Source organism: Astyanax mexicanus, chromosome 18, assembly GCF_023375975.1.
Source record: "Astyanax mexicanus isolate ESR-SI-001 chromosome 18, AstMex3_surface, whole genome shotgun sequence".
In the NCBI taxonomy this organism is placed as follows: domain Eukaryota; kingdom Metazoa; phylum Chordata; class Actinopteri; order Characiformes; family Acestrorhamphidae; genus Astyanax; species Astyanax mexicanus.
In genome coordinates, this window is record NC_064425.1 from 39,588,430 (window position 1) to 39,612,915 (window position 24,486).

The window sequence follows — 24,486 nt, forward strand, 5'->3', positions numbered from 1 at the left end:
ATTAAAGAGGAAAGACACTGTGTTGCTGCACAGCTTGACTGATGGCTTTACTGAAACTAACTGAAATGATATTCAGAAGAGGACAAAAGTATTGGGACACTTGCTCAGCTTTCTATTTGATTTTTTTGAGCATTGCTAAAAAGAACGTGATTGCACTTTGCGACAAAAAAAAACGAATAATTTATATTTAAAAATGACTGTTTTTTCTGTGTACATTTCAAGTCAAGAGTGATTTGAATAGCACTGCTGAGGTAATTTTTTTATTACAATAGCACTACTCTGCTACTTGTACAATTAAGTTGCACTGTTGAGGTACATTGATTATTAGAAAAGCAATACAAAGGTAAATTTGTTACAGCTGCACTGCAGAGGAAGCTAAACATGTCAATATAGTAGCACTGCTGAGGTATATGCATGATCAGAATAGCACTGCAAAGGTATATACATGATTAGAATAGCACTGATGAATTACTTTCATGATTATAATAGCACTGCTGACGTATATGTATGATTAGAATAGCACTGCCGAGGTATAAGGATGATTAGAATAGCTCTACTGTGGTACATTTACAATAAGGTTGCACTGCTGAGGTACATTTATGATAAGAAAAGCAATACAAAGGTAAATTTGTTACAGCTGCACTGCAGAGGAAGCTAAACATGTCATTATAGTAGCACTGCTGAGGTATATGCATGATCAGAATAGCACTGCAAAGGTATATACATGATTAGAATAGCACTGATGAATTACATTCATGATTATAATAGCACTGCTGACGTATATGTATGATTAGAATAGCACTGCTGAGGTATATGCATGATTAGAATAGCTTTACTGTAGTACATTTACAATAAGGTTGCACTGCTGAGGTACATTTATGATAAGAAAAGCAATACAAAGGTAAATTTGTTACAGCTGCACTGCAGAGGAAGCTAAACATGTCATTATAGTAGCACTGCTGAGGTATATGCATGATCAGAATAGCACTGCAAAGGTATATACATGATTAGAATAGCACTGATGAATTACATTCATGATTATAATAGCACTGCTGACGTATATGTATGATTAGAATAGCACTGCTGAGGTATATGCATGATTAGAATAGCTTTACTGTAGTACATTTACAATAAGGTTGCACTGCTGAGGTACATTTATGATAAGAAAAGCAATACAAAGGTAAATTTGTTACAGCTGCACTGCAGAGGAAGCTAAACATGTCATTATAGTAGCACTGCTGAGGTATATGCATGATCAGAATAGCACTGCAAAGGTATATACATGATTAGAATAGCACTGATGAATTACATTCATGATTATAATAGCACTGCTGACGTATATGTATGATTAGAATAGCACTGCTGAGGTATATGCATGATTAGAATAGCTTTACTGTAGTACATTTACAATAAGGTTGCACTGCTGAGGTACATTTATGATAAGAAAAGCAATACAAAGGTAAATTTGTTACAGCTGCACTGCAGAGGAAGCTAAACATGTCATTATAGTAGCACTGCTGAGGTATATGCATGATCAGAATAGCACTGCAAAGGTATATACATGATTAGAATAGCACTGATGAATTACATTCATGATTATAATAGCACTGCTGACGTATATGTATGATTAGAATAGCACTGCTGAGGTATATGCATGATTAGAATAGCTTTACTGTGGTACATTTACAATAAGGTTGCACTGCTGAGGTACATTTATGATAAGAAAAGCAATACTATGGTAAATTTGTTACAGATGGACTGCAAAGGAAGCTAACATGTCACTACAGTAGCACCACTGAGGTATATGCATGATTAGAATAGCACTGCGAAGGTACATTTATGATTAGAACAGCACTGATGAGATAACTTTACCATTAGAATAGCATTTCTGAGGTATAATTTTGAACAGTATTGCCTGTGGTAAATTTATAATTAGATTAGCATCGTTGAGGTAAATGTATGAGTGAAATAGCACTGTTAAGTAAGTAAGTGCATGATTAGAATAGAACTGCTGAGGTAAATTTATAATTAGAATATCACTGCTCATATAAATTTATAATTAGAATAGGACTGCTGAGGTAAATTTATAATTAGATTAGCACCGTTAAGGCAAATGTATGATTGGAATAGCACTGTTAAAGTAAATGTATGATTAGAAAAGAACTACTGAGCTAAATTTATAATTAGAATTGCACTGCTCATATAAATGTATAATTAGAACAGGACTGCTGAGGTAAATTTATTATTAGAATAAGACTGCTGAGGTAAATGCATAATTAGAACAGCACTGCTGAGGTAAATTCATAATAAGAATAGCACTACTGATATAATTTTATAATTAGAACAACACTGCTATGGTAAATTCATAATTAGAAAAGCACTGCTAAGGAAAATGTGCTATGTTAAATTTAAAAATGTATGCAAAAATACATTTAAGCTATTTAATTTATACAACTGTGGGGAAAAAAACAGGTAATTCGGTATTCAAACTTTCACCAAATTCTTAATTTTGTTTTGGTCTATATGAAGGTTAAAAAGAGGCTGAAATAATGAATTTGGTCCATAAATCCAAAAAAATGTGTGGAGCTCTAATAAAATATTTTAACCCTTTAACGTCTTATTATTAAATAAAAATATTTTTTTTTGCCTAAAAAAAAAATAGCTTTTTTATGAGGATGTTATGAATGATTTGTCTACAAATGAAAAATAACAGTATGCGGTACCTGGCAGTGGCCCTCGATGCAGACCCCTTTATAGACGCCATCCCTGCAGAAGGTCCCGTCACGGGCTGGAACCAATAGCTGCCTCTCTCCTGTGGTGGTCGTGCACTGGAGGTCGCAGGGCTTGTTGGAAATGCTGATGTAATCATCTGGACAGGACATGACATCATTAATGCTGTTAAACTCTGGGCTTTGGAGAGCTCCAGTGGAGATAGAAGTTCCTCATTGTGTTATAGAAAGGCTCTTTTTGTTCCTTAGAGGCCACAGCTTTCGGAAATAACCTCAAACGCCCATCTGCCAGATATAAGACTGGGACCGGCTGGCCAGGAGCCATGAAAGATCAGTAGAAGTTCTGTGTGTTTAGCAACAGAGCGAAACGGGGAAGAGGGTCAGAAGAGGGGAAAAATGAGAGTGAAGAAAGGAGGAGGAGGAGGAGAGCATCCAGGTTGAGAAAAGAAAGTAAAAAAAAAAAGGACAAGATTTATTACCTGGGTAAAGGAGAACACACTCGGCATGAGGAGCACCACTGAGATACATCTATTATTAAAATAGCTCTGCTGAAGTAAATTTATGATAAGGATAGCACTGCTGAAGTAAATTCATGATTAGTATAGCTCTTCTGAAGTAAAATTATGGTTAGAATAGCACAACTGAGGTAAGCATATGACTAAAATATCATTACTGAACTAAATTTATGATTAGAGTGGCACTACTGAGGTAAATTCATGATTAAATTATAACTACAGAAGCATTTTTTAATTGGAACAGCCTCATTAAGATATAGTAATAATTACAATAGCACTACTGAAGTACATTTATGACTAGAATAGCACTACTGAAGAACATTTGTGATTAAAGTAGCAATACAGAAGTAAATCCATGACTGGAATAGCGCTACTGAGGTGAATGAATGATAAGATTAGAACTACTGTAGTTAATTCATGATTATTATAGCAATAGTAAAGAAAATTACTGGAATAGCACTACTGAGATACGTTTACTATAAAATTAGCACTATTGTAGTTAAATTATGATTAGTATAGCACTACTGAAGTAAATGTATAACCGGGACAGCACTGTTGAGGTAAATTCATGATTGGATTAGCCCTACTGAAGTAAATTTATGACTGGAATAGAACTGTTTAGGTAACTTCATGATAAGAATAGCACTACTGAGGTAAATTTGTAATGAGATTTGCACTACTGTGGTAAATTCATGATTAGTATAGAACTATTAAAGTAAATGTATAAGTGGAACAGCACTGTTGAGGTAAATTTATGAGTAGAATAGAACTACTGAAGTAAATGTATGACTGGAAAAGCACTGTTCAAGAAATTCACAAGTAAAATAGCAATGCTGTAGTAAAATCATGATTAGATTAGCACTACTGTATTAAATTCATGAATAGTATAGCACTACTGAAGTAAATTTATGACTGAAATAGCATTGCTCAGGCAACTAATTATTTGAACATCACTGTAATCCATTAAAGATCAGTTCTGAGTCCTGAGTGTTTAATATCAGAATAAAACAGGGAAAGGGTCAGGGGAGGGAAAAACAAGAGTGAAGAAAGGAGGAGGAGAGAATCCAGGTTGAAAAAAGAGAGAAAAAAAAGAGATTTATTACCTGGGTAGAGGGGAACCCACTCGTAATGTTTCCTGCTGAAGGCTTTGGCGTTGAACTGGGAACACTGGTGCTGTTTGAAGCTGATTCGGCTGTTGGGGCACGGCTAGGCACAGATCCACACATCAATAAAGAGGCAGCTCAGAGATCGGGCAGCAGATATTACAGCCTTTAACTAACATGTGTGAGAATGCTGAAGCACGCCAGCTGGCTCAGCCCGAATATTCCACTGCAGCCATGCTTACACCATTTACCTTATTCCTGCTTATCATTTCATTACACACAGAAAGACTGGAGCTGGGCAATAGAGGTGTGCTATAACGCATCGTACACATTATATTGTGACTATGGGCTGCATAGACTAAATGACTAGTCACTAGTTGCCAATAGGCAGTGGCACAAAAAGGGGGGATGCAGCCTATGCGACACATAGGGGCGCTGCACTAGAGGGGGCACCAAATCAAAGCCCCAACTAAATTTGCGGTGCGTGGTGGGAAAGTAATGACAGGACCCTGACTATTTAAAAACGCATCTCAACACACCACCCAACACACCGACCCCTGCAACCACCCCCCCAACCCCCTCCCCCCCCAAGACAATTTTAAAACGCATCCACATCACCCTCACTTACGAATTTAAAACGCATCCCCCCCCCCGCTGACGATTTTAAAACTCATCCCCATCACCAATCCCCCACAACCCCCCTGACGATTTTAAAACGCATGTTTGCTAACGCCACAAGCAGTATGTGGTTGCGCCCCTGCCAATAGGCATGGGACAAAACAGGTGCATCTCAAATTAGAATATAATTAAAAAGTTACTTTATTTCAGTAATTAAGTTCAAAATGTTAAACTCATATTATATAGTATTAATGCTGGGCGGTATACCGGTTCATTCGGTATACCGCAGGTGGAACTTGAACCGGTATGTGTTTCTCTCATACCGCCATACCACTAGAGGCGCTGCGGAGCGCCGTGCAGAAACAACACCATCAAAGAAGAGAGTCAATCGCTGGTCTATCTCCATCCTGAAGAGAAATCAGAACAGCTCCTGTTGCTGTTTCTCACTGTATGAGTGTTTTTTATTCCAGTAAAATAGAGCAGTAACTACAGCCTTTTTAAACATATTAACACTGTAGCGTGAATGATGATTTGAATGTATTTGTTAACCGGAGAAAGAAGGGAATTGTGGCCGATTTAAATACTGTAAATAATGCTTATAATGACTTCAGGAACAACATATAGTACATTTATATTAAACTTGTATCTAACTTGTGCAATATAACTTTGGAGAAATATATCTTTGAATACTTAAACGCTGAGTATTTTAGGCTTGTTTATAGTGTTCATGGAACTATTTATTAATATTTTTAATCTTGTAAACAGTTAAATTTGTTAGTGTATCTATTTTTGAAGTCTATTGTTTACATTCTTTAGCTGTTTTTCCGATAATAAAGTCTGACTTCTTCATATATTGTGTAATTTTGTGGGACAAATACTAATCAAATACTAATCAAAGCCTTAATTTAAATCTTGAAAAATACCATGATATGCATTTTTGATCATACCGCCCAGAACTATTATATAGATGTATTACACAGAGTGATCTATTATTATATTAGATTATATTATATTATACTATATTATATTTTATTACATTATTGTTGTTGATTTTGGCTTACAGCCAAAAAAAAAAAAAAAAAAAAAAAAGTGTGTCTGCAAAATTTTAATATTGAACAAAGCCAATTGGTACTTTTGGCTTTTTCCTGCTGGAAAATGAAATCCGCATCTCCATAAAAGTTTTCAGCAGAGGGAAGCGCTGTGAGTGCTGTAAGATTTTCCAGGAAAACACTGCACTGACTTTAGACTTGGACTTGAGTGCTGTCTCTCACTCACGCTGTCTCTCACTCACTCATGCTGCCTTTTCCCTCACTCATGCTGCTTTTTCCCCTCACTCACGCTGTCTCTCACTCACTCGCGCTGTCTCTCACTCACTCGCGCTGTCTCTCACTCACTTGCACTGTCTCTCAATCCCTCACACTCTCTCACTGTTTTTTTTCTTAAGAAAGCACCAAAAACCCGCTCCTTGTTTTTATTCAAACAAGATCCAGAAAGATGGAGCCTCTCATGATGACAGTATGAGAATGAAAATACTCCTGCAGGCTATTAAATAAATACATGTGAATAATATATTTGGTTACAATTTATAAAAAAAGATATCGAAAAAAAAGTTTTTGTTTGGGTATCGATATCGAATTTAAAGTAACGTATCAGTATTGAAATTTTTAAAAACGATACCCAGCCCTAGTTACAATACAATAAAATCTCGCCATATTGCCCAGCTCTAGGAAAGACTCCACTTGGGAGATCTAAAACATCATGTATTAAGGACTGTGTCCTACCTGGTTGGTGCAGAGCTGATATTGCTTGGGAGATCCTATGCAGAAGGAGCTGTTGATGTTTTGCGTGGTGGTTAGCCTAGAACAAGATTTAACTTTACATTATTATACAGTTATTTACAGACAAAAGTGATGGGACATCTGCTTATTCATTGTTTCTTTTGAAATTAAAAATGTTAAAGAGTGTATCCTGCTTTTGTTGGAGTAACTGTATGAGTAACAACTGTATGAGTGCTTTTGTTGGAGTAACAACATTGTTAGTGAGGTCAGGATGTCAGATGGGTGATCTTCACCCTACCTTATCCCTTATCAACTCACCAACTCTTCCAAACCAAAAGTATTGGATGGAGCTCCATCATGCCATAGAACACAGTTCCTTCACTGCTACACAGCTCAATACTGTGGGATTTTTACCCCTTTAGCTGACACCATGTAGGTCCATCATAAATGCATTGCTGTTTAAAGAAAACGTGTAACTGCATTATTATGCTATTAAATAATTATTATACATCTGCATGGTTTTTTAAAGCAACATTATATTGCTTATCACAATAATTGATAAAATGTTCATGTTTATGTGGTCTAGAGCAAGGTTGTCCAAACTTTTTTTGTTGGGGCCAATTTACACACCATTTTACTTGATTTACTATCTTTATCTTTGACAGTGTTGTGTAAACTAAGATTTTTCAAAATGATGTTTAATTTCATGATGTCTCTTAATATTAAACTCCTTAATTAAGGCAACTTTTAGACTCTTTGGCCCGTTTTTCTGCGCTAGAAATGCGCACTCTCTCCGCTTTTAGACTCTTTGGCCCGTTTTTCTGCACTAGAAATGCACACCCTCTCCGCTTTTAGACTCTTTGGCCCGTTTTTCTGCGCTAGAAATGCACACCCTCTCCGCTTTTAGACTCTTTGGCCCGTTTTTCTGCGCTAGAAATGCGCACCCTCTCCGCTTTTAGACTCTTTGGGCCGTTTTTCTGCGCTAGAAATGCGCACTCTCTCCGCTTTTAGACTCTTTGGGCCGTTTTTCTGCGCTAGAAATGCGCACTCTCTCCGCTTTTAGAACTTTTTTGCCCTGTTTTTCTGCACTAGAAATGCGCACCCTCTCCGCTTTTAGACTCTTTGTTCCGTTTCTGACACCTAGCGTTCAAACTTTGAATCTCACATTGTAAAAACCTGTTTAACAGCGGGCCAACTTTCATTCTATTTCTAAAATACCTCGGGCCGTAGTTTGGACACCCCTGGTCTAGAGAGTCTAGTGGCGGTATGATTGGATCAGATACAGCAGTGCTGCTGGAGTTTTTAAACACTGTGTTGTTCACTCACTCTCCTCCACTCTATTACACACTCCTACCTACAGCTGCTCCACCTTCTAGATAAAGTAAAGTCAGAGACAGAAGCTCTGAATCTGTTGCTGCACAGTTTTGATCTATTCATCTCTTTCTTCATCTGCAGTCACAGCTGCCCACAGGACTCTGCCCACAAGACAACTGCTCACAGGATGCTGTTGGTGGACTATTCTCAGTTTAGCAGTTACACTGAGGTGTTTAAAAACTCCAGCAGCACTCCAATGGTCCAGTGGTGGTCTTGACCTTTGAAGAACACGTTGAAAGAAGGATAATAATATCCTTATGTATGCAGAGAAACAGATACAGGACTACAGTCTGTAATTATAGAAGTACAAAGTGTCCTATATGTAGAATCTAGCATAACTGAGCATGATGATGAAGATAATATTTAATGGTATTTGCTACATTTTGGTGTTTTAATTGCTTTATCTATAAAGGCCAATCGATCAGTCCACAAACTGAACGCTGACACTCTCTGACATCCTTAACCTCTTTGTTAGCGCTGATGTTTGGCAGCACATGCCGTCCTTCATCGCCTTGGATTACACACACACACACACACACACACACCTCTCTCATGAAAAGCCTACCTGGCCTACAGATGTGGAACTTTCCCAGGCTTTTTCACAGCTATCCTGCTCCGCCCCTTCCAGCCCACTCCAGATGTGTCTCCTCCTCACCCCCCCCCCCCCCCCAACACACACACACACACACACACACACACAGGGGAGTGCTAATGGGGGCCAGCTGGCCTAGCTCAACATAAGCCCTTATCTGCAGAGGAATCTTCCTGGCCCGGCTGGCCATTTGCTCTAAAAGGCATTTTATAAATATGTTTGTCATTCTGACCTGAATCTCTGGTGTCATGTGGGCCAGTGACCGGTAAATTGATGATCCTTCCACATGCCATTAGTCAGCCTGAGCGCCTCTTCTGGAGGCTGAAAGATGAGGAATTTCTCTCTCTGCCGTGGTGAAGAGGGCTATCATGGTCAAACTCAAGCAATTTATCACACAAAAATAAATGTAGTCAGCTTTGCACCTGCCTACACTGCCAATACAGCAATACTTAATACAGCATATTGCTCACATGTACTGTGGTATGGAAAAGTTTGGGCACCCCTGATAATTTTCATGATTTTCCTTATAATTGATTGGTTGTTCGGATCAGCAATTTCAGTAAAATATATCATATAGCAGAAGAACACAGTAATATTTGAGAAGTGAAATAAAGTTTACAGAATTTACACAAAGTGTGCAATAATTCTTTAAACAAAATTAGGCAGGTGCATACATTTGGGCACCCTTGTTGTTTTATTAATTTGAATACCTTTTACACTAATTATTGGAATACAAATCTTGTTTGGTAAGTTAACTGACCTTTGACCTACATATAAATTTGAATCTAATCACGAGAAAGCTTTGCATCTTCTCTGAAGAGTGACAACACATGAGCCTTAAAACACACATCTCTCAAATGACCTGGAAACAAAGATTGTTCAACATCATGGTTTAGAGGAAGGATATAAAAAGCTCAAATCTCAGAGATTTTAGCTGCAGTTTCCACTGTGAGGAACAGAGTGAGGAAATGGAAGAACCACAGACACAGTTCTAGTTAAGACCTGAAGTGGCAGAACAAGAAAAATCTCAGATAATCAGAGGAGAAGGATGGTGAGAACAGTCCTACAACAAGACCTACAACATCATCTTGCTGTAAATGGAGTCACTGTGCATTGTTCTCTATTCATTATTCAGCGCACTTTTCTCGAGGAGAGGCTGTATGGGAGAGTAATTAATGGAAAAGATGCCTTTTCTGAGCACACGTATTCCAACACAAACACTTTACTGCTCCCCGCAGTAAAATCTGGTGGTGGTTCATCATGCTGTGGGGCTGTGTGATCAGTGCAGGTACTGGGAATCTTGTTAAAGTTAAGGCTCTCATGGATTTCAGTCAATATCAGCAGATTCTTGAGAACAATGTTGAAGAATCAGTGAGAAAGTTGAAGTTGTGCCAGGGCTGGATACTTCAACAAGACAATGTCCCGAAATGTATGCACCTGCCTAATTTGTTTAAAGAATTATTGCACACTTTCTGTAAATCCTATAAACTTCATTTAACTTCTCAAATATCACTGTGTTCAACTGCTATAAGATATATTTAACTAAAATTGCTGATCCAAACAACCAATGATTGCAAAGGAAAATCATAAAAATGATCGGGGGTGCCCAAACTTTTTCATACCACTGTACATAATTTTTTCACTAAACTCTACAGTAGAGACTGCTACATCAAAAAAAGCAAGATACATACTTTTTTTTTTTTTATCCTTGATTTTAGAAGAACCAATTAATGAGCGGATGGCCCAACACTTGTGTTCATATAGTGAATGGAAGACTGAGGCCCTAATCGTCTATAATCATTCACCACTTTAAGCTGAGCATTTGGTTAAAACACAGGGCTGTGTGTTCCTGAGAGTAATTTTCATCAGGAAACTTGGGCTAATGTAATTTTCCTAACTGTCACTTTCCTTCTTCCTTCACGTTAACGAGCTCGCGGGCCAGCAAATTGGACACAGATTGGGAGGAGAAACACAGAATGAACCAGTAAGGAAAACTGAGGATGTTAATGGAGTTGGTAAAGTGCTAGAAGGGGCGGAGGTCTCTCTGCACAAGCATTGAGTATTTAGAGCCATATAATCCCACATGAAATGCATTTTAAACCTACAAGCTGATGGTGAGTGACGCTACCCAGGGTGAGGTGGGTTCAGAGCCGGGTCAGCCCGACGGCACTCGGACACGGGAGAGCGACCCATCAGGCCTTTCTCCACTAATTAGCGAGTCGAGTCTGAAGGGGTGGATTGGGGGGCTGGGGGTAGACTGAGGTATGTGTCCAAACTAGATAGAAACCAAAAATTTACACAGGGTTCAGAAATCATCCCTAAAATATTTGCTGGTCGGGTTTATACAGACATAGACCAACTACAGTCCAGTTCAGGTCAAATTTAGTCTGGTTATAGTTGGGAACTTAATTCGGACTGAATTTAGTCAGGCTAGAGTCAAGTTCATTCAAAATTGAGTTGGGCCACAGCCTGGATTGTAGTCAGGCTAGAGTCAGGTTTAAACTGGGCACATTCTGTATTTTAGGTGGACTAGAGTCGAGTTCAGACTTAATCTAGTTGGGCTAGAGTTCAGTCTGAATTTACCTGGGCTACAGTCAGGTTCAGGTCTGAATGAATTTTGTTGGGCCACAGTTGAAAATTTTGTCAGGCTAGTGTCGGGTTCAGACTGACTTTAGTTGAGCCACATTGGAGACTTTAGTTGGACTAAAATTGAATTCAGACTGAATTCAGTCAGGTTAGAGTCAAGTTCAGACTGAATTTATTCGGGCCACATTCTGAATTTTAGTTGGGCTGGAGTCGGTTCAGACTGCATTTAGACAGGCCATAGTTTGAAATTTAAATCATTCAGAATTGAGTCAGGCCACAGCCTGGATTATAGTTAGTCTGGAGTCGGGTTCAGACTGAATGTAGTCAGCCACATTAGGGATTTTAATTGGGCTAGAATTTAATACGGACTGAATTTAGCTGCGCTACAGTCGGGTTCAGGTCTGACTGAATTTTGTTGGGCTACAGTGGAGAATTTAGTCAGGCCAGAGCGAGGATTTTAGTCAGGTTAAAGTCAGGTTCAGACTGAATTTATTCAGGCCACAGTTGAGAATTTAGTCAGGCTAGTGTCGGGTTCAGACTGAGTTTAGTTGAGCCGCATTGGGGATTTGAGTTGGACTAGAATTGAATTCAGACTGAATTTAGTCAGGTTAGAGTAAAGTTAAGACTGAATTTATTCGGGCCACATTCTGGATTTTAGTTGGGCTAGAGTCGGGTTCAGACTGAATTAAGTCGGGCTAGAGTCAGGTTAAGACTAAATTATTCGGGCTAATGACGGTTTTAGACTGAACTTAGCCAGGTTAGAATAAGGGTCAGACTGAATAAGGCCGGGTTACAGTGGGGATTTTAGCCGGGCTAGTGTCGGGTTCAGACTCAGCTACACTTGGTTTTTGGGTCCATTAGCATTAGGGTTTTCTCAGTGTTGCTGGTGCTTTAAGTGATGCTGTTGGTGCTGCTGGTGGTCTACCTCTGCTGCAGGCAGTGGCGCTCCTGGGAGCGGACCCCTCCTCCGCAGGTCCAGCTGCAGGTGCTCCAGCTGCTCCATTCGCCCCACCACTGGGCTACTTCATCCGGCTGGAGCTCCGACCTCCGCTCACTGCTGTCCTGACGAAGGCAGAGACACATTGCTTCACTGCTGCACAGATCACAACACACTGACATTACACTGTATGAACAAGAGCATCGGGACACCTGCTTATTCTTAGTTTCTCCTGAAATCTAAACTATTAAAATGAGTTTATCCTGCTGTTGATGGAGTAACTGTCTCTACTGTCCAGCAAAGTCTTTCTACTACATTGTGGAGCGTTGCTGTAAGGATTTGATTGCATTCAGCTGATGATTTGGCAACTGATGATTACCTCCCCATTTCATCCCCAATTTCCAAACTCATCCCATCCAAAAGTATTGGATATACAAAGCAATGTACGAAATGGATGAAAAAAAATATTGAACGAAAATACTGTTGAAAAGCTTGATATCAACATGGAACGTGAAAAAAATACGTTTTTTTTAAGAACTTGGCTTGGCTGCACTAATTTTCCTCAGGATAAGGTGTGGTTTGGTGTGAGCATTCACTGTATTCCTCACTCTACAACACAAAACCTCACTCTACCTCACTTTACCTTAATCTACCTCACTCTCTCTTTACTATACTCCACTACATTCTACCTTGCTGCACCTCATTCTCCTTTGCTCTACCTTAATTTACATTTCTCACTCTCTCGCTCCCCCTCACTTTACCTCACTCTGCATCTCTCCTAGCTCTACCACACTCTACCTCACTCCACCTATCTCTACCTCATTATACCTTACTCTACCTCACTTTCTCTCGATCATACTTAACCATGTTCTACCTTATCCTACCTTGCTTTACCTCACTCTGCGTCTCTCCTAGCTCTACCACACTCTACCTCGCTCCACCTTTCTCTACCTCATTATACCTTACTCTACCTCACTCTCCCTCAATCATACCTAATCACATGTTCTACCTCACTCTACCTCCCTTTACCTCACTCTGCTTCTCTCCTAGCTCTACCACACTCTACCTCGCTCCACCTATCTCTACCTCAATACACCTCACTCTACCTCACTTTCTCTCTATCATACTTAACTATGCTCTACCTCGCTTTACCTCATTCTGCTTCTCTCCTAGCTCTACCGCATTTTACGCTGCTCCATCTATCTCTACCTCAATACAGGTTTCTCTACCTCACTCTCACGTTATCATACTCTACCACGCTCTACCTCGCTTTACCTCACTCTGCCTCTCTCCTTGCTCTACCACACTCTACCTTGCTCCACCTATCTCTACCTCATTATACCTTACTCGACCTCACTCTCTCTCGATCATACTTAACCATGTTTTACCTCACCCTACCTTGCTTTACCTCACTCTGCTTCTTTCCTGGCTCTACCACACTCTACCTCGTTCCACCTATCTCTACCTCATTGTACCTTACTCTACCTCACTCTCCCTCAATCATACCTAATCATATGTTTTACCTTGTTCTACCACACTCTACCTCGCTCCACCTAGCTCTACCTCAATACACTTTACTCTCTCACTTTCTCTCTATCATACTTAACTATGCTCTACCTTTTTTACCTCACTCTTCTTCTTTTCTAGCTCTACCACACTCTACACTGCTCCATCTATCTCTAACTCAATACACCTTACTCTACCTCACTTTCTCTCCATCATACTTAACTATGCTCTACCTCGCTTTACATCACTCTGCTTCTCTCTTTGCTCTACCACACTCTATCTTACTCCACCTATCTCTACCTCGCTTTACCTCACTCTGCTTCTCTCCTGGCTCTACCACACTCTACCTCGCTCAAGCTTTCTCTTCCTTACTGTCCCTCAATCATACTTAACCATGTTTTACCTTGTTCTACCTCACTTTGCTTCTCTTCTAGCTCTACCACACTCACTTCACCTATCTCTACTTCACTCTACATTGCTCTACCTCACATTACCTCGCTTTACCTCACTCTGCTTCTCTCCTAGCTCTACCACACTCTACCTTGCTTAACCTATCTCTACCTCACTACAGCATGCTCTTCCACACTCTCCCTCTATCATACCTAACCATGTTCTACCTTGCTCTACCACAATCTACCTAACTATACCTCACTCTCCCTCTATCATACTCTACCATGTTCTACCTCACTCTACCTCCCTTTACCTCACTCTGCTTCTCTCCTTGCTCTACCACACTCTATCTTGCTCCACCTATCTCTACTTCACTCTACATTGCTCTACCTCACATTACCTCGCTTTACCTCACTCTGCTTTTCTCCTAGCTCTACCACACTCTACCTCGCTCAACCCATCTCTACATAACTTTGCCTTGCTCTTCCTCACTCTCCCTCTATCATACCTAACCATGTTCTACCTTGCTCTACCACAATCTACCACACTATACCTCACTCTCCCTCTATCATACTCTACCATGTTCTACCTCACTCTACCTCCCTTTACCTCACTCTGCTTCTCTCCTTGCTTTACCACAACCAACCTTGCTCCACCTATCTCTACCTCAATATACCTTACTCTACTTCACTACTCCTTGTACTGCCTTCAATCTTGTTTAAGGAACTAATATATTTAAGATATGTTTAGCGAAGTCAGCACTGAATCCAGACTGTAGATGTGCACTATGTGCTATATGTGAGCTCCTCCAAATTTGTTTGTACGTGCTTGTGGATTCTAAAGCCTGTGAAAAATATGATTAAAATTCCAACATTGTTCTTTTCCACCCTTCAGCTGGTCCTGAGAAAGGAAAGTTAAAGAAACTGCATGTTTACTGTATAATAAACCCACCACAGTGGGCCTTATTGTAAGATGCAGCAGCAGCTGGCAGAAGCTTTTGGCTCCAGAGCGCTCCACTAACGAGAGAGTTTACGATTCTGGAGAATCTTCAGTCAGAAAGGAACTCCGAGCGTGCCTCTGAAGGGCATCCACAAACAACAGTCAAAGCTCATATGTGTGAGACATCTCAGAAAAGCGCTGATCCTTTCCCATATAATGCTATTCATTAAAGTCTTAGAGGAAAAACTGATCAGACAGAAGCTTTAATACATGCAAAGCTCAAAGACTGTGCAGTTCTGGGTTTCCAGTCAGAGCGGATACTGGATTCATAATAAGAATATGATCTGGATTTCCATTTGCTGTTGATCTACACTGCTGTCTTTACACCACAGAAATAACCATTAACCTTTTCTATAAAGGGATAAAACACAGCACCCAAAATTAACCACCTCGTGTGTTTATTAAAGGTTAACTAGCTCCAGAGCTCCTGGGAAACATTGGCCAGCTTTTTATATCTCATATATAATTTTAATTATGAATCTGATTGACTGAAAGACATTTTATGAGTGCCATTATCAGCCGGTAATGCACTGTAACCTAAATATGTGTATTACTCCACCACATTAAGGTAACCTAGCAACAATGCAGCACTTACAAGCCAAACAGCGCAGCTACAAACAGAGCAGCAATGGAACTATTTGAACCATTTTAAGTGTTTAACTCAAAATCTTTTAATAAACCGATAATGGAACTGTAGTATAATTGCAATAATACACTCAAGGATCGTGCTATAAAGTGTAATATTGGCACTGCTGTGCTGCGGTCGTAGGCACAATGCCATATGCTATTGTGCTAGCAATGGGTGCAACTTAAAGTAGGTGAATGCATTCACTAAAAGAGGTGTCCACAAACATTTGGACATTTAGAGCATAATGTTTAAAAAACTAATATATTTTAGATATATTTAGTAACATCAGCGCTAAATCCATACTGTAGATGTGTGCCAAGTGCTATATGTGAGCTCCTCCCAGTTTGTTTATGTGTGGTTGTGGATTCTAAAGCCTGTGAAAAATATGATTAAAACACCTAAAGGCCACACCCACCACAATTAAGAACAGTGTTAGTGATTTAATAATAAGAAAGAGACTGTGCAAAAATGGTCTCCGTCGGAGAGATCCATGGCAAAAACCACTGCTGATCAAAAAAGAACATTTAGGGGTTTTTTTACAGTTGCCAACAAACACCTTGATTATCCCCAGGACTTTGGGTAAATATTCTTTAGACTTAAGAGACATAGCGTAACTTTTAGGAAGATGTGTAAAATCCTGTAAAGTCCTGTAAAATCTGGCGTAAAACTAACACGTAATTATTTTAGAAAAAGAACATCATCCTGAACGTAAAACATGGTGGTGGTAGTGTGATGGTCTGGGGCTGTTTTGCTGCTTCAGGGCCTGGAAAACTTGCTGTAATAGAAGGAACCATAAATTAAACTATTTTCCAGACAGTCCTAAAGGAGAATATCCAGCCACCTGCTTGTGACCTCAAGCTCAGGTTTACTTGGGTTCTGCAGCAGGACAATGATCCAAAAACAAAGTCTGATTGAGATGATCTTAAACAAGCTGTTTGTTCTGGAAAATCCTCTAAAACCCTTCAAATCTGGCAGGTAGAATGGACTCAGTTGGTAAATTATTCTACTGTACAATGATAATTTGACACTAGACCCACCAGAGTGGCCCTAGTGCCCCTTTAATCCATCCTGGAACACTAATGCAGATCAGGGAGCACAGTCCAAATATAGAAGGGAAGACGGATCTGTGAGCATTGAATTCAGTAGTGCTGCAGCTTGTGGCGATGAATGCGACCCGGGTGGATAAATGCGACGCAGGACGGCTGTAATGTAAACCCAATCAGTGGGTTTCAAAACAACACCTCTCTCTCAGAGCTCAGCGCAGGGGACTGGAGGTCTCTCACAAACACTAGGGAGCCATATAGAGGCACAGCTCAGAGACCACCTTAACACCATAGAGATGTGCTGGAAGAAGCAGGTAAAGAGAACAACCTTCAGGTGCTTCAGGAAAGTTTAGAAAACTAACCTATACTCCCCACACTATCCTATATTACACTCCTAATACTAAACTTTTCTTACTATACTTCCTATACTATGCTCAACTGCCCAATACTCCCATACCACTGCAAAACATTTTTGAAGAACATTTGGATAAAAACTCAGTTTGTAACAGACAGAAACATAAAGAAGAATGAATGAGAGTGAGAGAGAGTGAGAGAGAGATTAAAGACAGTTAGTAAGCTGGAGCCATAAGAGAAGAGGGAGAGAGAATCTGTGAGTGTGAGAGAGGGAGTACGAGTAAGCAAGAGAGAGAGAAAGAGAGAGAGAACTAAGGAAGGAAAGTGGAGACAGGGGCGGCTGGAGGCCCCAAACGGCCCGGGCAGATGAAAGGGCCGGCGGCTGCAGGCAAATTACACCGACTCCTGTTGTCTAGACAGCAGGATAATCACTCCGCCCTGCAGCCTGCGTCAGTCCACTTTAACAACAGCCAGGCGCAGCATCACACACACCCTCAGCCTCCACCTCACAACCTCAACCTCACAACCTCAAACTTACACTCACAACCTCAATCCAAAACTAAACCTTACACCCTCAACCTCACAACCTCGACCCAAAACTCAAACTTACACCCTCAGCCTCAACCTCACAACCTCAACCCAAAACTCAACCTTACACCCTCAACATCAGCCTCACAACCTCAACCCAAAACTCAACCTTACACCCTCAACATCAGCCTCACAACCTCAACCCAAAACTCAACCTCATACCCTCAGCCTCAACCTCACAACCTCAACCTTACACCCTCAACCTCACAACCTCAACCTCACCCTCACAACCTCAACCCAAAACTCAACCTTACACCCTCAACCTCAGCCTCACAACCTCAACCCAAAACTCAACCTCACACCCTCAGCCTCAATCTCACAACCTCAACCTTACACCCTCAACCTCAACCTCACAACCTCAACCTCACCCTCACAACCTCAACCCAAAACTCAACCTTACACCCTCAACCTCAGCCTCACAACCTCAACCCAAAACTCAACCTTACACCCTCAACCTCAGCCTCACAACATCAACCCTAAACCCAACCTTACACCCTCAACCTCAGCCTCACAACCTCAACCTAAAACTCAACCTTATACCCTCAACTTCAGCCTCACAACCTCAACCTAAAACTCAACCTTAAAAACACAAACTAAGCCTCAATGTCACAACCTTAACCTAAATACGGCCTTAATCTTTCATCCTTAATCCCAGCCACAACCTAAAACTCAGCCTCAATTTTCCAACCTCAAAGCCTCAACTTAACCTCACAACCTCAACCTCATAGCCTCAACCTAAAGCTTAGCCTCAAACTCACAAACTCAGCCTCAACTTTAAAATCACAACCTAAAATTCTGCCTCAACTTCACAACCTCAACTTACAACTCACCCTTAACCTAAAACTCAGCCTCAACCTCCACCTTTTACCCTCAACTTCACAACCTCAACCTAAAACTCAGCCTGCTCATTCATTGCTTCTTCCCAAAATAAAGGGTGTTAAAGAGTTAAAAGGATGGTTGTTGGAGGTCAATAGAACCTCATTCCCAACTCCCCAGCACATCCCATGTAAAAGTATTTGACAGAGCTCCATCATTCCAGAGAACACAGTTCCTCTGTTCACAAGACGCCACCAACAAGAAGTCACCAACAGGATGAGCCAAAATGACACTGCTCAGATAATGCTATAGTTGGACTATTCTCAGTCCAGCCATGACATTGAGGTGTTTAAAAACTCCAGCAGCACTGCTGTATCTGATCCACTTGCACGAGCACAACACTCACTATACCAGTGTTCTGTGGGGTCCAAAAACATGAATGAGCACATGTCCCAATAATTTTGTCTATATAGTGAAGAAGACAATTTTAACTTTTTGATGTTGCTTCAAAATTACATAGCAACCACATGGAATACAACATAAGCCACTTCAAACTGAATGGCCAATATCTTGTGTAACACTACAACAACCACCTAGTTACTGAACAATAATGACTTAGCAACTTTCTGGGAACCCCACAGCAGCCAAATGACAAAAACCCACCAACCACCTGCAATTTTATTTGTTATCTTTTTCTTAACTGCTGAAGTGGGGTAAGAGTCACAGGGCATCTCACATAACAATTTTATCCAGATGGTAACTTTGCCCACGATAACAATCAAAAATCATGTGTTACTGAAGAGAATAAAATGCTCGTAAATAATCAAATACCAGGAATTACGGATTTATTGGTGTCAGAATTTAACAACCAACATTATTCCCCACAGGTTTACTTTGTTCATTTAATTATAGCGCCACCATATGGAGTAATGAAGCAGAAACTTTAGTAAAATTGTGGGGCAAGTTTTAGAGGGTTTAGAGTATGTTTAAATAAAAATATTGATATTTGATGCCACATAACGAGCAAAAATGATACAATATATCAAAATATTCATAATTTGTCCCACCCCTACTGCTATGTCATGTGTCAGGCAACATTTCATTCAATTCCTTCATTAAATTTCCATCTGTAGTTTCAATCTGACAGTTATTGTTACATTGTTTCCAGATTTCTTGATGAATGGACCAATAGAAATCCTCCACAAATATACTATACTATGTGAAAACTCAGAACTACCACTGAGGTGGCCATAGGTCAGCTCCTGAATGGGACTTTAAACATAAAGTAACCTTTGGTTGGGGTTCTGTATTTACATGAGCGAGTCGCGTTACTTCTGTTTACCATTTACACTCTACTGAGCTTCTATATGAGTTCAGGAGTAAGCAGGGAAACACTGACAGTCAGAAGGTGTACAGGAGGGGTTATAAAGAGCATAATGCTCTGCAGACCCACTCCACAAAGCTCAAATAACTCTGAGAGAGCCACTCACCCCCACCCCCCACCTTAAGCAGGGACCTTAAGCTTGTCCAAACAAGAGTTTGCATGCCCATATGTTTTGTGTCCGAATCCCCTTTGGATGTTTAGATGTGAAATAGACAAAAGCCTTCTCGGCAGATACTTTCTAATGCACCACCAGCCTCTTAACCTCAGGGCCTCAAAGACCACCCCCTCCACCCCCCCTCTCCAACCCCAGCCCCCAATGGAGTCCACTAAACTATGGCAGTTTAGAAAAAAAAAAAGAGACAAGAAGGAGGCATCCATAAACTGGAGCTTTCTTAAAGGACCCCTATCTTATCAGTACGAATCTATAAACCAAAAACAGGCATCACTTTTACATTTCTATGTGACAACCTGTAACCTACGTGTCTCCATCATTTAACAGACTTAACAATAAGCACCTTTAATATTCATATAAGTAAATGACCACTGTTTTGATTGGTTACCAAATCCTATACCAATATACCTCAATCTAGAGAACAGAAAGAACTAGCATACTCCCCTTTTAACATTATCACAAATCACTAGATTAAACTGCCACAGATAAACATATGTAACTGCTTTTTTCTTTATGACATCACAATACCTGCACTGCCATACCCACTTAAATTCCTCCTGAACTTCTAAGAACTGTGTGCACTCATTCACTTTACCAGCCATAAGCTATTATACCACTATATATGCACTACTGTTATATGGGTTCTGTTTATACTTGTACTGTTATTCCCCATCACTATTGCACTATTGTCTTGTGTCTTTTGTCTCACGTACGTCTATCTGTGTCCTTGTTTTATTGTATATATATTGTCTTCCAGTCTTTTATATTTATAATCTTTTTTTCTATAATTGCTGTAACTTTTGGGAAGGAGAGTAACGTAATTTCAATTCTGTGTCCTGTACATATGATTGGTTTTGACCATAAAACTACTTGACTTGACTTGAAAACCAAACTGATCATTGAATTTTTTTAATTTCTATATGGGCTGAAGGTGAATATATATTTGAATGCTGTTGTCTGTGTGACATCACAAAAACTAGGCCCGTAAATGCATTTATCGTTATGATTATCTTATTCATCATCATCATTAGGAAACAGCATTTTTGGTGGTGTCATAATTATAGGGACTTCAAACTGATCTGCAGTTGAAAATTTTTCATTGCTTTTGTTTTTTTATCATAACAAAAAAAAGACTTTTATGTAATGTTATAAATATAGAAGGTTAGAAATTGGCCAAATACAGTATTTTTAACACTACAGGGCGCACTGTATTTTAGGCGCATTATGCGACACTAGTGAGGGACAGGGGTGTCGCCATGTTTTGCTTCTAATTCAGTAGGTCTCGCCGCTGGGTAGTGGTGGGTAACTAAATTAAGTAAACCTAAGCTAAGAAAAACTAAATATTAATTCTTAAAAAAAAACAAAAAAACAAGTCACAAGTCAAACAAGTGAATGTTAACTTGCACAGATTCTCTCCTGAAAACTGTTTATTTGGGTGAGTGAAGCACTTCCGTTTATTAACAGTAAGCTTAGATTTACAGATTTCCACAAAGGCTGGGTGGAGCATTAGCATTAGCGACTAACTGCGGTTAGTGCTAGTAAATGCTGCCCAACAGCGCTAAACTGATGAACCCTGAGTGTTCCGGTACAGTCTGATATACTCGCCTCTGAACAGTAAAAAAGCTAGCGCAGTTAGCTTGGTTAGCAGCTAATGCTGCTTCAGCAGTGCTAGCCGGGGTTAGCAGCAGGCTACAGGCCAATAACACTCACCTCTAAATGGCAAAAAAGCTAGCCCTTAGCGCGGTTAGCGGCAAATGCTAACACTGCTCCAGCCTCAGTGCTGGAGAACTAAACTGAAACTTCTGTATAAAGCTGTACTTCAGCGGAGTGGCTTTACTACATTAAGATGAATTAATTTGTATGTATTCATGACATCACAAATAAACACATGTACACGTTTTTGTTTTTCTGACATCACAAAAATGACTGATTTTGTTATGTTGCAGACTAACTCTCCTGGAGCCCTTTAAAAAGTTAAATAACTTATGGCATTATATACCCATCTCTGTTTAAAGTAACATTTCCAAAATGTTTGAAAGCAAAAATTTATATAACAAAAAATGTAATAAATGTTGTGCGAGGAATGTTCTAACTGACGTTGATTGTGATGCAAGCCGCTTCTACCTCACACATTTTCATAATGTTCGTATAATTTTATATCAGTAATGTTGCAGTCTAGACATCCTGGAGCCTTTAACAAACTTCTGAATAACTTCCTATACTATTCTCATTATTTTTCATTTGAGCTAATGTCAAAGACTTCACCACTGTACTTAGGTACTAAAATGCTGTATCTACTAGAGTACCAAAATGCTGTATCTGTATCTACTTGAGTATTAGTTTTACTTTACTACTGTACTTAAGTACTAAAATGCTGTATCTGCATCTACTGGAGTATTTTTTTTTTTTACTTCAGTACAGTACTTAAGTACTAAATGCTATATCTGTATCTATTGGAGTATTTTTCATTTTTATTTATTTTTACTTATCACTTTTACTTCACTACATAATTTAGATAAGTTTAATACTTTTACTCTGATACATTGTTTATGTACTGCATAGTTACTAGTCGAACAATTATAAAAATGTTAGGAATCATTCCAAACCCACATTATCACTAAAGTCAGAGCAATAGATGCTCTGCACCATCACCAGATTTGATGAAGCTCCTCATCATTGAGTGAATCAAGAGATAAAGCTGATCTTATAAGATCTTACAAGACCTCGCTGCTAACCTTTCCATTGCTTTTTGTAATAACTACATTACACCGTACTTTTTTTTGTACTTTTACTTTTAATACTTCAGTACTACTTAAAATAGTTAATTGCAAAAATACTTTAGTACTTCCACTTAAGTATGGAGCTTAAAGAACACTTCAACTTCTACTCAAAGTCACTTTTTTAAAACAGCACTTGTAACAGTTACTTTTACTCAAGTCTGGGTCTCTAATACTTTATATATGTGAGGGAAACGTTCCCAAAACATTTGATGTGACAGACTTGTAAGTCAAAATGAAAACCACCGTTACAGCTCATAAATATATAAATCAGTTATATCAGTGTTCTTAAATTCTTCGTTTTGGGAACGCTACTACAAACGTTTGTATAGACGTTTGTTTAGGTTGGTTCCTCGTGCAGTGATTCACTGCCCAGCCCTGCTAAAAGTCACTTTTTTGACAGAGCATTTGTAATTTTACTCAATTCTGGCTCTGTAATACTTTATATATGTTCCCAAAACAATTGATGTGACAGACTTGTAAGTCAACATGAAAACCACTGTTACAGCTCATACATATATAAATCAGTGTTCTTAAATTCTTCGTTTTGGGAATGCTACTTCAAACGTTTGTATAGACGTTAGTTTAGGTTGGTTCCTCGTGCAGTGATTCAGTGCTCAGCCCTGCTCGCTTTAGCCTCATTAGTCTCAGAGCCTGAGCTCCCTAACAACTTCCACTGAGACAAAAAGACTCCAGCTGGGCTTTGATCTGCAGGGAGAGAGCAAGAGAGGGAGAAAAGGAGAGAGAGAGAAGAAGAGAGAGAGAGAGTAAAACAGAGAAAGAGAGAGAGTAAGTAAAGGAATAGGGACAGGGCACTGTCTCTGCAGCTGCAGTGTCTGCTCAGCTCTTTCCACTGTAGTGAATGCAGGGAGTGCAGTGAGCGCGCGGCTGTGTGTGAGTGAGTGAGTGTGTGTGTGTGGGGGTCTTACCTTGCCGCTGGCCGCTGTGTGTAGCACGCACGCGCTGAGCAGCAGTGTGTGAGTGAAGCAGTGCTGCATGGCTCAGACAGCTGCTGCAGCTCTAATGCCGCGCGACCCCGGCGGAGGGAGGACCCACCAACCTGCAGGACCGCGGGGAGGCGGGGCGGAGAGTGGGCGGGGCGATGGGCGGGGCGTGCTGGTTGATAGACGTCTGAGAGATCAAACGCTGCTGGGTTGAGAGTGACTTGAGTAGTTCTTGCCATAATCTGGATTCGAACATTGCTCAAATATTCACTATTCACTGTATACCTCTAACTCTACCTCTTCACTACTTTATAACTGATTCTCAACTGACTCTTAAACACATTTATTATGCCGACTTTACACCAAACGGTTTTCAAGCGATTTCACTGTCATAAAAAAGTGTCAGGAGAAAGTGTCAGTGTAATATTAATTTCATTAATATTATCGTATGTCCTGAGACTTGGCTCATGCAAACAGTAACGTGAACAATGTCAACAACCAATAGGAGAGCTACGGGAGGCCGCAAGGCAAGCATTTGGGATCACTTGCAATTCACAAACAATTTTATCCATTATGCAATTATTACTATTTTGCAGATTATCATTACTATATGCAAAATATGCTGTTGGTATGCTGCAAATCCAAATTAAGAA

At 39.9% G+C, this 24,486-nt stretch overlaps 1 protein-coding gene across 1 annotated transcript in view; it reads right to left on the reverse strand.

Annotated features, from left to right (window-relative positions):
* si:ch211-267e7.3 (ADAMTS-like protein 2) overlaps window positions 1–23,924 on the reverse strand; it is a 41,508-nt gene extending 17,584 nt beyond the window's left edge. Inside the window, exons 1-5 of the mRNA XM_022674170.2 lie at window positions 23,819–23,924; window positions 12,221–12,357; window positions 6,747–6,822; window positions 4,348–4,450; window positions 2,724–2,869 (exon numbers count right to left, since the gene is read on the reverse strand). Of these exons, the coding sequence (XP_022529891.2) occupies window positions 2,724–2,869; window positions 4,348–4,450; window positions 6,747–6,822; window positions 12,221–12,357; window positions 23,819–23,887 (531 nt within the window). The 5' untranslated portion in view covers window positions 23,888–23,924. The remainder of the gene's footprint in view (window positions 1–2,723; window positions 2,870–4,347; window positions 4,451–6,746; window positions 6,823–12,220; window positions 12,358–23,818) is intronic.
* Between the last annotated feature and the right edge of the window lie 562 nt (window positions 23,925–24,486).